The sequence below is a fragment of the Cetorhinus maximus genome, chromosome 33 (genome assembly GCF_964194155.1).
Source record: "Cetorhinus maximus chromosome 33, sCetMax3.hap1.1, whole genome shotgun sequence".
Classification (NCBI taxonomy): Eukaryota; Metazoa; Chordata; class Chondrichthyes; order Lamniformes; family Cetorhinidae; genus Cetorhinus; species Cetorhinus maximus.
This window is the reverse complement of record NC_135911.1, coordinates 9007350-9023600: the sequence shown is the minus strand read 5'-3', so window position 1 is coordinate 9023600 and position 16251 is coordinate 9007350. Positions and strand designations below refer to the sequence as shown.

Sequence of the window (16251 nt, the reverse complement as noted above, 5' to 3'; positions counted from 1 at the left end):
GGGAGAGGGATGGGGTAGGGGCAGGGTTGGCGGGAGGGTGGGGGCTGGGGGTGGGGTTCTCCCCGGTGTCCTGTGGCCAATATTTATCCCTCAACCAACATCACTAAAATCAGATTACCTGGGCCATTTTCACATTGCAGTTTTGCGGGATCTTACTGTGCGCAAATTGGCTGCTGTGTTTCCTACATTGTGACAGTGACCACGCTCCAAAAGCATGCCATTGGCTGTGCAGTACTTTGGGGCATCCTGAGCTGCTGAGAGGTGTTAACAGGATCCAAGCCAGTAGATGAAGCCCAAACCAAGACACAGAGCTTTTCTTTACTGAGGGAGTATATTGACTTGTTCAGTCTCACAGCTCTCCTCCCACTCAACCCAGTGTCCCAACTATCCCCTATTTATACATGCTCAAAGACAATTAATACCCATCACCTGATTCTCTTAACTGTAACAATGTAATTGACATTAGCAAACTTTAACTATGCAATTGACATTAACAAACCGTAACACTGTAATTGATAAGATACTGACAAAAGGCGCTATGCAAATGCAGGTCCATCTTTCTTCTTTTCCCTCCCCGTTTGCAATCCATTGGTTTATCAGTGCTAGTGAGTGCTACTTAGCGTGGGAGCAAGAAACTGGGAGCGTTAATTCTCTCTGTTTGCTTTTGCTGCTCTCTCCAGCCCCTTTTTGAGTCAGCAGTATCACTGGAAGAGAAATCCTGGCACTGCTCTCCTTCCAACGCGCTCATGGTGAGCTGCGTCACAACGAGGCTGAGCCCGGAGAGTTAAAACATAAAGCAAAGAGCACAACACACACCTGGTGGGTCGCTCCCACGTCTGAAGCTGGGAACGTTCCTGGGGCCTCTTCAGAGCGAGGTTTGACTCCCTAACCTTTGCTGAACGCTTTTCCGCCGGTAACTGTGAGTGGTTTGCAGAGCGAGTGGCCCTGAAGATACTTCCAATGGGTTCTTTATCATTTGTTTTGCTATCAAAGTGCCGGTAACAAAACTAAGCATGGCTCAGAAAATCAGAAAACACAGGAGTGAATTATCAGATCGCAACAATGCCTCAGCCCCATCATTACCACCCAAGAGATAATCTCTGTTATCCCTACACTTCAGGCTCACTCACCCCTACCCTCCAATGTCAGTCACCCCGTCCTCCAACCTCTACCCTGAATCCCACTCCGCTGCCACCCCCCCACCACCCCGATGGGAGTTGGAAACACTGATCTGCCAGTGAAGGGCAAAGACATTCTTGAGAAGAGACTCGAGGAAGTGGGACTATTGCGGAACAGGCTGAGAGGGTTCAATGAAATTTATTCCTAAATTATAAGAATATAGTGAGGTGAAGGAAGACTAATTTCATCAGGCTGGGGAACAAGCGATTTAAAATCTTGCATAGAGAGAATGAGAAGAAGGATCAGGGAAACTTTCATTTAAGTTCTCCTGAGTGGAACCATGATGGGGTGGGGGTGGGCAGTGGGGGAGGGGGGTGGGGCTGATTTTGCGACGCAAACCAGACATGAAACTTATCCGCAAACATTATCTTCAGCTGCAACCCACCCTGCCCCAGTCGCTGTACCACCCACAGCACTGCACAAACTCGCCAATGGTTAGACAGGGGAGGCGGTGGCGTCGTGGTATTCTTGCTGGACTAGTATTCCAGGGACCCAGGGTAATTTCACTTGGGATCTGGGTTCGAATCCCACCACGGCAGATAGTGAAATTTTTAATTCCAGATTTTCTTTTATTGAGTTCAAGTTTGATGATGGTCAGGGAAGGAAATCTACCTACAAGTGACTCCAGACCCACAGCAATGTGGTTGGCTCTTAAATGCCCCTCTGAACAAGGGCAATTAGGGATGTGCAATATACGCTGACTTAGCCGGTGACGCCCACATCCCATGAACGACTAATAAAGAAATAAATTTTGACTCCCGCCAGGCTTGAAGCGGAGAAAGGTTTAAAAAGCTGCAACAGAATGCGTAGTCTGTTGGGGGGGGGAAAAAAAGCACCATTTGTGTCTGAACATCATTCCCGAGCCATTAATTCACTTGAAGAATGTTCCTTCTTGTTGCATTTTTCCAAAGGTGAATCCCCATGGTTGGGAGTATGGGAATAATGATTGTATCGGGGCTGGGATGGAAGACTGCTCCATTATATTTCAGCGGGCTGTTGATCCCAAGTATCAGTTGGCAAGTAGGAGGCACTTGTGTTCAGTTGGGGAATTCCAGTCAATGATCAAGAGTCAATCGCCCAAGAAAGCTCAATGAAACAAATAAAATGCTTGAGAAGGTTTGACAGGGTCGATGCTGAGAGGCTGTTTCCCTCCCCTCCCTCCCCCCACCCCCAGCTGTAGAGTCTAGAACTTGGGGGTCATAGTCCCGGGATAAGGGGTCGTCCATTTTGGACTGAGATGAGGGGGAATTTCTTCACTTCGAGTCTTTGGAATTCTCTCTCCACCCGCCCCCCCCCCCGCCCCGAGTGAGCTGTGGGTGCTCTGAGGTTGAGTCTATTCAAGGCTGAGAGTGAGAGGTTTATGGGTACCAAGTGGTTGGAGATGGAGGGAGAGAAAGTGAGGGATTGGAGGTGGAGGGATGGAGGGAGGGGGGAGAGAGAGAGAGTGAGGGATTGGAGATGGAGGGAGAGTGAAGGAGTTGAGATAGAGGGAGGGAGGGGGAGGGGCTGGAATTGGAGGGGGAGAGAGTAAGGGATTAGAGATGGAGGGAGAGAGACAGGGAGGGACTAGAGATAGAGGGAAAGAGTGAGGGATTGGAGATGGAGAGAGAGTGACAGGGAGGGATTGGAGATGGAGGAAGTGACAGTGAAGGATTGGGGATGGGATGAAGAGTGAGTGAGGGATAGAAGATGGAGCGATTGGATACACAGAAGGATTGGAGATGGAGGGAAAAAGAGACAGGATTGGTGATGGAGGGAGAGAGAGAGAGCGAGACAGAGGGATGGAGGGTGGAGAGAGAGAGAGACACTAAGTGATGGGTGATGGAGGAAGAGTGAGCGAGACACAGTGCGTGATGGGAGATGGAGGGAGAGAGAGACACACAGGGAGCGATGAGAGAGAGAGACACACAGTGCGAGATAGGAGATGGAGGTAAAGAGAGGCACACACAGGGAGTGATGGTGGAGAGAGAAAGAAAGAGACACAGTGAGCGATGGGAGGTGGAGTGAGAGAGAGACACAGTGAGCGATGGGAGGTGGAGGGAGAGAGACACACTTTGAGCGATGAGAGATGGAGGGAGAGAGAGACACACACAGTGAATGATGGGAGATGGAGGGAGAGAGAGACACACAAGGGAGATGGAGGGAGAGAGAGAGAGAGATACACAGTGAGCGATGGGTGATGGAGGGAGAGAGAGGGAGACACAGTGAGCGATGGGAGTGGAGGGAGGGAGAGAGAGACAGAGAGAGATGGGAGATGGAGGGAGAGAGAGAGAGACACACACACAGTGAGCAATGGGAGATGGAGGGAGAGGGAGACACACAGTGAGTGATGGGAGATGGAGGGAGAGAGGGAGGGAGAGACACACACAATGAGCGATGGGAGGTGGAGGGAGAGAGAGAGAGACACAGTGTGAGGGTTGGGAGATGGAGGGAGAGTGGGGGAGAGACACACACACAGTGAGCGATGGGAGATGGAGAGAGAGAGAGAGACACACAGTGAGCGATGGGAGATGGAGGGAGAGAGAGGGAGACACAGTGAGCAATGGGAGGTGGAGGGAGGGAGAGGGAGGGAGATGGAGAGAGAGAGAGAGAGACAGAGAGAGATGGGAGATGGAGGGAGAGAGAGAGAGACACACACAGTGAGCGATGGGAGATGGAGGGAGAGAGAGGGAGACACAGTGAGCGATGGGAGGTGGAGGAAGGGAGAGGGAGGGAGAGGGAGAGAGAGACACACACAGTGAGCAATGGGAGATGGAGGGAGAGAGAGAGAGACACAGTGAGCGATGGGAGATGGAGGGAGAGAGAGAGAGATGTTATTTTATAAATTGGGGTTTCTCTGTCCCCAAGTTCTTTAATGCTGGAACGTTAGCCAGAGAGAAGTCAAGTTGAGTGCAGTTCACCAGAACTATTACCTCCACAGGGAGATAGTTAGCCTGAGGTTTTCTCTGAATCAGCTCAAATCACCTAACAGGAGATTTATCACGCGGACAAATCTACTCTCAACTTTAAAAGCAATCAGAATTTCACCAGGCCAGGAAAGGAGTGTAAATAATTTTGAGTGAGAGACTGGCATGTGAAGCTGCTTGGCCAGATAAATGGCCATTTACACTCCTCATCAGGCTGACATGTATCATTGAGATCAATCAGGTTTGAAGAGGCTGAGAGCATCAACGAACTGAGGACTGCACTTTAGATACAGAAATCACATTGTCTTGTGATTGGCGGCGTTTGCACAGTGGAAATTCCCCAGTCTGTCAAAGTCCTTCAGAAACATTTCTTATCATCCAACCCCCATAAACTCCAGCTCATTCCAAACTCTCTGCGTCCTGACTAAAAACAGGTCCCGGTCGCCCATGATCCCAGTCTCGGTTACCCATAGCCCCATTGTCGCTCGCTGACCTACACTGGCTCCCGGTCCAGCAACACCTCCATTTTCAAGTTTCAATCCTGGTTTCCAAATCCCTCATCATCCTCCATCCCTTTCTCTATAGCCTCCTCCAGCCCCTATGACCCTCCCTATCCCTGTAACCTCCTCCAGCCCCTACAACCCTCCCTATCTCTGTAACCTCCTCCAGTCCCTACAACCCTCCCTATCTCTGTAACCTCCTCCAGCCCCTACAACCCTCCCTATCTCTGTAACCTCCTCCAGCCCCTACAACCCTCCCTATCTCTATAACCTCCTCTAGCCCTTACAACCCACCCTATCTCTATAACCTCCTCCAGTCCCTACAACCCTCCCTATCCCTGTAACCTCCTCCAGTCCCTACAACCCTCCCTATCTCTGTAACCTCCTCCAGCCCCTACAACCCTCCGGGATCTCTGCGCTCCTCCAATTCCAGCCTCTTGACCATCCTCCGATTCCCATCACTCCACCATTGGCGGCCGTGCCTTCAGCTGCCTGGGGCCTTAAGCTCTGGAATTCCCTCCCTAAACCTCTCCATCCTCTCTCTCGCTCCTCTTTAAGACTCTCACCCTCTTTAACCAGGTTTTCGGTCAGCTGTCGAAATATCTCAGATGGGCCAGTGTCAAATCTTTGATAATTCTCTTGAAGCTGCCATAAGTTGCCTGGATGTTGTTCTGAGGGAGTGCTGCACTGTCGGAGGGTCAGTACTGAGGGAGTGCTGCACTGTCGGAGGGTCAGTACTGAGTGAGTCCTGCACTGTTGGAGGGTCAGTACTGAGGGAGTGCTGTACTGTCGGAGGGTTAGTACTAAGGGAGCGCTGCACTGTCAGAGGATTCATACTGAGAGAGTGCTGCACTGTCAGAAGTTCAGCACTGAGGGAGTGCTGCACTGTTGAAGGGTCAGTACAGAGGGAGTGCTGCACTATGGGAGGGTCAGTACTGAGGGAGTGCTGCACTGTCGGAAGGTCAGTACTGAGGGAGTGCTGCACTGTCGGAAGGTCAGTACTGAGGGAATGCTGCACTATGGGAGGGTCAGTACTGAGGGAGCACTGCACTGTCAGAGGATTCATACTGAGAGAGTGCTGCACTGTCAGAAGTTCAGAACTGAGGGAGTGCTGCACTGTTGGAGGGTCAGTACAGAGGGAGTGCTGCACTATGGGAGGGTCAGTACTGAGGGAGTGCTGCACTGTTGGAGGGTCAGTACTGAGGGAGTGTGGCACTGTCGGAGGGTCAGTACTGAGGGAGTGCTGCACTGTTGGAGGGTCAGTACTGAGGGAGTGTGGCACTGTCGGAGGGTCAGTACTGAGGGAGTGCTGCACTGTCGGAGGGTCAGTACTGAGGGAGTGCTGCACTGTCGGAGGCTCAGTACTGAGGGAGCGCTGCACTGTCGGAGGGTCAGTACTGAGGGAGTGCTGCACTGTCGGAGGGTCAGTACTGAGGGAGCGCTGCACTGATGGAAGTGTGGCCTCATCTGCAAATGATCCCATGGCGCTATGTGGAAGAAGGGCAAGGGAGAGTTCACCCCAATGTCCTGGAGGTAATATTTATCCCTGAACATTGTACAAAATTAAATGACCTGGCTTATTATCAGATCGCATTTTGTGGGATCTTGCTGTGCCAGTTGGCCACGTTTCATACCTTACGACAGTGAGCGTACTTTGGCAAGCACCTCAGGCACAGCAAAGCTGTTTGTTATGTCCTGAGGTTGTTACGGGCGATACAGAAATGCACACCATCACTTACTTACATCGTACACTTAAAGGGAACTCCAGTCGCTGCTTTTTGCCTTTGACTGAGGGTAGGTCTGCTTCACAGGTGACAATGGCACCATTATCCTTCCTCTCCACAGTAAACTTCACCACACTGGTAATCTCGAACGTCTTCCCAGACTGTTGCTGGCTGCTCACCCCTGTACAGGACAGACGCACAAAGTCAGTTTTCAATTATGTCCAATGGCCCCCAAAATGACTGGCACCAATCATCGCTTGACGTTCAATGGCATTACCATCACTGAATCCTCCCACCATCAATGTCCCGGGGGTTACCATTGACCAGAAACTGAACTGGACTAGCCATATAAATACTGTGGCTACAAGAGCAGGTCAGAGGCTGGGAATCCTGCGGAGAGTAACTCACCTCCTGACTCCCCAAAGCCTGTCCACCATCTACAAGGCACAAGTCAGGAGTGTGATGGAATACTCCCCACTTGCCCTGGATGAGTGCAGCTCCCACAATACTCAAGAAGCTCAACACCATCCAGGACAAAGCAGCCCCGCTTGATTGGCACCCCATCCACAAACATTCACTCCCTCCACCACCGACGCACAGTAGCAGCAGTGTGTACTATGTACAAGATGCACTGGAGAAATTCATCCTTCGACAGCACCTTCCAAACCCACGACTGCTACCATCTCGAAGGACAAGGGCAGCAGTTGGATGGGAACACCACCACCTGGAAGTTCCCCTCCAAACCACTCACCATCCTGACTTGGAAATCTATCGGCCGTTCCTTCACTGTCGCTGGGTCAAAATCCTGGAGCTCCGTCCCTAACAGCACTGTGGGTGTACCGACACCTCATGGGCTATAGTGGTTTGAGAAGTCAGGGAACTAAGGGAAACTCCGTATAGGATTAGCGATCTCCAGCACGGTGTAGGGAGGGCCGCCAAGTGTCGCTCGAGGGAGACCAATGTGCCGGGGCAAGTCCAAACCGACCCTCAAAACCATATGCTGGGCCGATAGAGTTGTCCAATCTAGGTATGGAGATAATTCCTGGAGGCCTGATCACATGGTCTCCCACCTTGACCCTCCCTGCACCCAACCCTTCCCGCACTCCTGCCCATCGACCCTTCCACCACCCCCTCCCCCCAAGCAGCTCATTCTCGCCCCATCCACCCCCTCCCCACCAGCCATTGGGGGAAGAGCACACAATCTCCACCCACCAACTGGACGACAGATGACTCTTGGCCATGCACCCTTTACGTCCATCGCAATGTTTCAAACGTGTTCGCGGGCAACAAAATGGAGAGAAAAAAAAGACCCAATTTCCTTTCATCGATTTACTCCTAGGGATTAATCTCCAAGTCTCGAGGGCCCCAGGCCGGATCTGGAGGGTGGGGAACCCCAGTTGGGCGGGTTGATGGTCCAGTGCACCCAGGGATTCTCACCCGGGACTGTATCTCCTCTTGACTGATCTGATACTGGGAAGATAACAATCCCAAAGCACATCCTCTGTGTACGGAGTGAAGGCTGACCCTCTGCAAACGCTCCAGGGAAGACTACGCTCCACTCAATAATATTAGGCTCCGTCTGAAAAGCCAGCTGCCCAGTACGGTGAGATAAGACCAGGCAGAGGGTGAAAGGAATAAGAAAATGGTCAACAAACGTTAAGCTATTGATAGGCCCACAGGCCCACTATTTTTCAAAGCCCTGTCCAGAAGCAGCATAGAGTGGAATTAAACGTTTCGCCAGATGCCAGATAATAGCACAGGACAGAAGGAGGCCATTCTGCCCATCGTGCCTGTGCTGGCTCTGTGAGAGATCTATCCAATTAGTCCCCACTCTGCCCCCACCCCTGCTCTTTCCCCCATATCCCTGCAAAATTTCCGCCTTCAAGTATTTATCCGATTCCCCCCTTTTTGAAAGTTCCTATTGAATCTGCTTCCACCGCCCTTTCAGGCAGCGCCTTCCAGATCACAACAACTCGCTGTGTCAAAAAAAACAAATTCTCCTCATCTCCCCCTCTGGTTCTTTTCCCGATTCTCTTCAATCTGTGTCCCTCTGGTTACCGACCCTCCTGCCGCTGGAAACAGTTTCTCCTTATTGACTCTATCCAAACCCCCTCATGATTTTGAACGCCTCGATTCAATCTCCCCCTTAACCTTCTCTGCTCCAAGGAGAACAATCCCAGCTTCTCCAGTCTCTCCACATGAGCTGAAGCCCTTCATCCCTGGGACCATTCGAGTGAATCTCTTCCACACCCTCGCCGAGGCCTAATATCAGTGGCAGCAAATTCTTTGCTCAATGTTGAAAAGATAGATTAATCTTTACACTAATAACAAGCCAGGCAGCGAGTGTCAAAATAGTATTTCAGCGAAAATAGCACATCGATCAATTGGACTTCCATGAATATTAAAGAAATTGTTCTATTATAAATGAACACGCTTAGAGAAGTAGTTTAATAGTTTAATGTCAAATTCCATTCTCATTAAAATACAACACGGTGATAGATACCGAGAAAAGCTCCCTCTACACTGTCCCCATCAAACACTCCCAGGACAGGTACAGCACGGGGTTAGATACAGAGTAAAGCTCCCTCTACACTGTCCCCATCAAACACTCCCAGGACAGGTACAGCACGGGGTTAGATACAGAGTAAAGCTCCCTCTACACTGTCCCCATCAAACACTCCCAGGACAGGTACAGCACGGTGATAGATACCGAGAAAAGCTCCCTCTACACTGTCCCCATCAAACACTCCCAGGACAGGTACAGCACGGGGTTAGATACAGAGTAAAGCTCCCTCTACACTGTCCCCATCAAACACTCCCAGGGCAGGTACAGCACGGTGATAGATACCGAGAAAAGCTCCCTCTACACTGTCCCCATCAAACACTCCCAGGACAGGTACAGCACGGGGTTAGATACAGAGTAAAGCTCCCTCTACACTGTCCCCATCAAACACTCCCAGGACAGGTACAGCACGGGGTTAGATACAGAGTAAAGCTCCCTCTACACTGTCCCCATCAAACACTCCCAGGGCAGGTACAACATGGGGTTAGATACAGAGTAAAGCTCCCTCTACACTGTCCCCATCAAACACTCCCAGGACAGGTACAGCACGGTGATAGATACAGAGTAAAGCTCCCTCTACACTGTCCCCATCAAACACTCCCAGGGCAGGTACAGCACGGTGATAGATACCGAGAAAAGCTCCCTCTACACTGTCCCCATCAAACACTCCCAGGACAGGTACAGCACGGGGTTAGATACAGAGTAAAGCCCCCTCTACACTGTCCCCATCAAACACTCCCAGGACAGGTACAGCACGGGGTTAGATACAGAGTAAAGCTCCCTCTACACTGTCCCCATCAAACACTCCCAGGACAGGTACAGCACGGGGTTAGATACAGAGTAAAGCTCCCTCTACACTGTCCCCATCAAACACTCCCAGGGCAGTAACAGCACGGGGTTAGATACAGAGTAAAGGTCCCTCTACACTGTCCCCATCAAACACTCCCAGGACAGGTACAGCACGGGGTTAGATACAGAGTAAAGCTCCCTCTACACGGTCCCCATCAAACACTCCCAGGGCAGATACAGCACGGGGTTAGATACAGAGTAAAGCTCCCTCTACATTGTCCCCATCAAACACTCCCAGGACAGGTACAGCACGGGGTTAGATACAGAGTAAAGCTCCCTCTACACTGTCCCCATCAAACACTCCCAGGGCAGGTACAACATGGGGTTAGATACAGAGTAAAGCTCCCTCTACACTGTCCCCATCAAACACTCCCAGGGCAGGTACAACATGGGGTTAGATATAGAGCAAAGCATCCAGTAAACAGTAAATATGGATTAACATATATGAGGGAATTGGAAGGCACACTGTAACAGATAAAGTCTCGAATCTATTAGCAAATGGGATAGATTAAAACAATTTGGGTGTTACTGACGGCACAATGAACACATTGAGCTAATTTAAGGTGTCAATGAGATTGATGTGAGACTGGTGTCCATTTAAAACACATTTGATTTAAATTGGCAATTTTAACTCCAGATAAGCTAGAGAGAATAAGAACTTGAATTTGTACAGTGACACTCCCGCCCTCACAAAGTTCCACATTCAGCACTTATACTGTGCACAGCAGGATCCCACGAATGTCAACTGGCAAATTTCTCATTCTTTCATGGGATGTGGGCGTCACTGGCAAGGCCAGTGTTCGTTGCCCATCCCTAATTGCCCTTGAACTGAGTGGCTTGCTCAGCCATTTCAGAAGGGCAGTTAAGAATCAACCACACATTGCTGTGGGTCTGGAGTCACATGTAGCCCAGAGCAGGTAAGGAGGGCAGATTTCCTTCCCTAAAGGGCATCAGTGAACCAGATGGGTTTTTACAACAATCGATGATAGTTTCATGGTCACCGTTACTGAGACTAGCTTTCAATTCCAGTTTTATTAATTGAATTAAATTCTACCAGCTACCGTGGTGGGATCTGAACCTGTGTCCACAGAGCATTAGCCTGGGCCTCTGGATTACTAGTCAACAATCAGCATCACTACACCATTACCTCCTCTCCATTTCCCCGCTCGCTAGCATTGGTTGGTGATGTGGTCTGCGGCATAAACATTCGCCCCAGGACACTGGGAAAAACTCCCCACTGCTCCTCTTGCAAATAGTGGCTGTGAAATAGTCACCTGACAGTGCAGCGCTCCCTCAGTACTGACCCTCTAACAGTGCAGCGCTCCCTCAGTACTGACCCTCTGACAGTGCAGCGCTCCCTCAGTACTGACCCTCCGACAGTGCAGCAGTCGCTCAGTACCGACCCTCTGACAGTGCAGCGCTCCCTCAGTACTGACCCTCTGACAGTGCAGGGCTCCCTCAGTACTGACCCTCTGACGGTGCAGGGCTCCCTCAGTACTGACCCTCTGACAATGCAGCACTCCCTCAGTACTGACCCTCTGACAGTGCAGCGCGCCCTCAGTACTGACCCTCCGACAGTGCAGAGCTCCCTCAGTACTGACCTTCCAACAGTGCAGCACTCCCTCAGTACTGACCCTCCGACAGTGCAGCACCCCCTCAGTACTGACCCTCCGACAGTGCAGCACTCCCTCAGTGCAGACCCTCCGACAGTGCAGCACCCCCTCAGTACTGACCCTCCGACAGTGCAGCACTCCCTCAGTACTGACCCTCCGACAGTGCAGCACTCCCTCAGTACTGACCCTCCGACAGTGCAGCACTCCCTCAGTACTGACCCTCCCTCAGTATTAGACCGGGGACTAATTGAATAGATCTTTCAAAGAACCAGCAGAGGCCCGATGGGCCGAACAGCCTCCTTCTGTGCTGTGTGACTCAAATGATCCTTAAGACTAATTTCTGAACTGGGATTTGATGCTTCAGGCCGTTTCTGAATGTCGGCTGTTGGGGAAGGATTGCGGAATTAACGTGTTTGATGACTCACGCTTTGAGAATGTAAAGGCAAGAAGGCCAAGAATGGCACCAAACGTGCGCCCTGGCATTCCTCATCCTGAACCTTCGCCCCAAACGATTATGTTATCACTCTAAAACTGCAGCCTTCAAACTCTTCACTGGTCCAAATGGTTCCTGTCAGTGCAATTTGATGTCATCAATCCCTTCAAGCAGCCATTCCTTGATGAATATCACTAACCCTGCAATCAGTACTGCAAAACCTTCCCATGAATAATTCAATACATGATAGATTCGGAACATCAGGATTTATGCACCCAGTGGTAACCATCCACAATGTACATTCCTCTATTTATCCGCACTCTCTTTCTTTCTCTCCCTCTCCCACTCAGCCGCAACCTGCATTTATATAGCACCTCTAACACAGCAAATTGTCCCAAGGAGGGATTTATAGAGTCACAAGGGCACAAGTGGGGGCCATTCAGCTAATTGAGTCCATGCTGGCTCTCTGTAGGGCAATCCAGTCGGTGCCATTCCCCCTGCTCTGTCCCCGTGTCCCCCCCGCAAGTTTATTTCCCTCAAGTGCCCGTTCGATTTCCTTTTGAAATCATTCAACATCCTCCGCTTCCACCGCCATCATGGGTAGCGGGTTCTAGGTCATTACCACTTGCTGGGTAAAAAAGTTCTTCACTCCGACTCCCCCCCCCACCCCCCCACCCCCCTCCCCCCCATACCTCCCCTCATCTCTTGCCCAAAGCCTTAAATCTGTGCGCCCCCCCCACCCAGTCATTTCTAACACGCACAGCCTTTCATTGTCTACCTTATCCACGCCTGTCATAATCTTGTATACCCCAATCAGATCACCCCTCAACCTCCTTTGTTCCAAGTGCCTCTGCACCTATTATCTTGGATTTCAGGGCCTGTGGTTGGACACAGAGTGGTTGAAAGGAGTGCATCATAAAGAGCGTGTATAAACTGGAATTCGGTGAGAGTGGGAATTAGGTGAAGAGGTGGGTCGGAGATTTTGTTTTTGCCTCCAATGCCTGTAGCAAGCTTGAGACAGTTGGTGTCATGTATTCGCTGGTTTGCTGTATATCTATTATATCTGATATACCTCAGAGCAATGCGGCGATAACGCTAATTCTAAGTCTAAACAGGTTTATTTATACTACTTTAAAATACCTCAGTAATCACAGGATTTCTACACACATGCTCTCAACTGGGCTGAATGGCCTACTCCTGCTCCTAAGCACGATATTCCTGTAGCCCAGACTCCGGAACCTTTTCTAGTGTCAGTTACTTCAGTTGTTTAGCTCCTTCTGCAACTGAGCTAGATTAGTGAACAGACTAACATAATCAAACACAGATCAATTATACCACTGAACGCTACATTAAGTATTTATCATTTTTGTCCAGTGTTTTTGTGGTTAGTAGCGCGTAGAAAAAAAAGAAAATAAAGAGACGACAAATGAAAAAGTAGAGCCCAAAATAATCTAGATATGGCTGTGCGTCAGGGCTGCAGAATGTAGGGGTCTGTGGACAGCTGTGCTGAGTGAGCACATCTGCAGTAGATGTCACCATCAATCTCTCTGCCTCAGAATCATTGGGCTGGAGAGCGAGTTGGGATGACCCTGACACATAATCGGGAGGGTTATAGTGTTGTCTGGACATATTTCTCCAGATTCAACACATCTCCTGAAGAGGTAGGGGTTCAGAACGGGGGAGGTGAGGGAATGGGGGCGGAAGGTGCGTGGGATGAGGTGAGGGTGGGCCAGGAGAACGAGGAGGGAAGTTGTTCAAATGGAGGGGTGCGCCGGGGAGGGTGGGGAACGGTGGAGGGGGATTCAAGATGAAGCGGCCAGATAGGGTGGGTTGTATCAAGAGTGGCCCATGGTTTGTTGGCAGCTGGTCCCAGTGGTAGGGACATATTGAGCTGGCATAATGGAGAGGGTGGGAGGGATCCAGTCGCTGTGCTCCACATTCAGGACCAACAACATGGAGAAGAGAGGGCAAGGGGGTCCGGTATCAACAGTGCCGGGAACGAGGGCCTTAATTAAAGTGAAGGGACCACAAAGGGTTATAATCCCTCAATTTAAAAAAAAATAATTCTTTCATGGGATGTGGGTGTCACTGGCAAGGCCAGCATTTGTTGCCCATCCCTAATTGCCCTTGAACTGACCATGTTAGGCCATTTCAGAGTCAACCACATCGCTGTGGGTCTGGAGTCACATGTAGGCCAGACCAGGGTAAGGATGGCAGATTTCCCCCCCCTCTAAAGGGGCATTAGTGAACCAGATGGGTTTTTACAACAATCGATGATAAGTGCATGGTCACCATCACTGAAACTAGTGTTCAGTTCCAGATTGATTCATTGAACTTAAGTTCGACCCAGCGGCCAGGATGGGATTTGAACCTGTATCTCTGGATTATTAGATCAGCCTCCATCTCCCCCTCAGCCACGTGCACAATGGCCTCGGGGAGGGAGGTGAACATGCGCCTGGTATGGGAAAGAGGGCTTCCATTCCATGGGACACTGACCCCAGTACTGGGGCAGGAAGGGGCTGTATCATTGGAACAGGTTCCACCTGAACTAGGCCGAGAACAGAGGCCTAGTGGTAAGGATGCAAACGGTGGTCACAAGGACTTTGTGAATGGGAGGCGGACGGGTTAGGTGTGAAAGGTAGTATTGTTCACGGTCCAAAAACTAACAACAAAGAAGCATGTGGAGTGACCGTCAAAAATTGTGCTCGAGACAGCACCTTCCAAACCCACGACCACTGCCATCTAGAAGGACAAGGGCAGCAGACACATGGGAACACCACCACCTGGAAGTTCCCCTCCAAGTCACTCACCATCCTGACTTGGAAATATATCGGCCGTTCCTTCACTGTCGCTGGATCAAAATCCTGGAACTCCCTCCCTAACAGCGCTGTGGGTGTACCTACACCACATGGACTGCAGCGGTTCAAGAAGGCAGCTCACCCACCACCTTCTCAAGGGGGCAATTAAGGATGGGCAATAAATGCTGGGCCCAGCCAGCGACGCCCACATCCTGTGAATGAATGACCAAAAGCTCGGTCAAAGCGGGAGGTTTTAAGGAGTGTTTCGAAGGGGCGGGGAGAGAGAGACAGAGACACAGAGAGGGCTGGGGAGGGAGAGAGAGAGGGGGAGAGGTTTAGGGAGGGAACTCCATAGCTCGGGGCCCAGGCACCTGAAGGCACCACCGCCAAAGGTGGAGCGATGGGAATCGGGGGATGGTCAAGAGGCCGGAATTGGAGGAACGCAGAGATAGGGAGGATTGTAGGGGCTGGAGGAGGTTACAGAGATAGGGAGGGTTGTAGGGTCTGGAGGAGGTTACAGAGATAGGGAGGGTTGTAGGGTCTGGAGGAGGTTACAGAGATAGGGAGGGCTGTAGGGGTTGGAGGAGGTTACAGAGATAGGGAGGGGTGTAGGGGGCTGGAGAAGATTATAGAGATAGGGAGTGTTGAAGGTGCTGGAGGAGGTAACAGAGATAGGGAGGGGTATAGGGGTTGGAGGAGGTTATAGAGATAGGGAGGGGTGTAGGGGACTGGAGGAGGTTATAGAGATAGGGAGGGTTGTAGGGGCTGGAGGAGGTTACAGAGATAGGGAGGGTTCTAGGGACTGGAGGAGGTTACAGAGATGGGGAGGGTTGAAGGGGCTGGAGGAGGTTACAGAGATAGGGAGGGCTGTCGGGGCTGGAGGAGGTTACAGAGATAGGGAGGGTTGTAGGGGCTGGAGGAGGTTACAGAGATAGGGAGGGGTGTAGAGGCTGTAGGAGGTTACAGAGACAGGGAGGGTTGTAGGGACTGGAGGAGGGTACAGAGATAGGGAGGGTTGTAGGGGCTGGAGGAGGTTACAGAGATAGGGAGGGTTGTAGGGGTTGGAGGAGGTTACAGAGATAGGGAGGGTTGTAGGGGCTGGAGGAGGTTACAGAGATAGGGAGGGTTGTAGAGGCTGGAGGAGGTTACAGAGATAGGGAGGGTGGTAGGGGCTGGAGGAGGTTACAGAGATAGGGAGGGGTGTAGAGGCTGGAGGAGGTTACAGAGATAGGGAGGAGTGTAGGGGCTGGAGAGGGTTGAAGGAAAGCAGAATATCAGTATTCCTTTAGAACTTCCTTTAGTATTAAATAATTGAAAAATCACAGGATTATAAAATATAAAATATATGTATCGCAGATTCAAAACTGATAACCCTTCCAGTAACATTCTCTATGTAAACCAATTAATGTTTCGATCGATTCGCTAGAACTGGTGTTTAAGATAATTAAAGGTCGATAGAGAGAAACTATTCCCTCTGGGGGAGTGGGGAAGAGTCCAGAGCAAGGGGGCAGAACCTTAAAACCCGAGCCAGACCATTCAGGGGGTGATGTCAGGAAGCACTTCCTCACACAAAGTGGGGTGGAAATCTGGAACTCTCTCTCCGCCCCCCCCCCCACGAAAAACCTGTCAGGGCTGGGAGGGGTCAATTGGAAATTCCAAAGCTGAGGTTGACAGATTATGATTGGG

At 50.8% G+C, this 16251-nt stretch overlaps 1 protein-coding gene across 1 annotated transcript in view; it reads right to left on the bottom strand.

The window, feature by feature from the left end:
* cadm4 (cell adhesion molecule 4) overlaps window positions 1–16251 on the bottom strand; it is a 108207-nt gene that overhangs the window by 44188 nt on the left and 47768 nt on the right. Inside the window, exon 4 of the mRNA XM_078533533.1 lies at window positions 6329–6490. Coding sequence (XP_078389659.1) covers window positions 6329–6490 — 162 coding nt within the window. The remainder of the gene's footprint in view (window positions 1–6328; window positions 6491–16251) is intronic.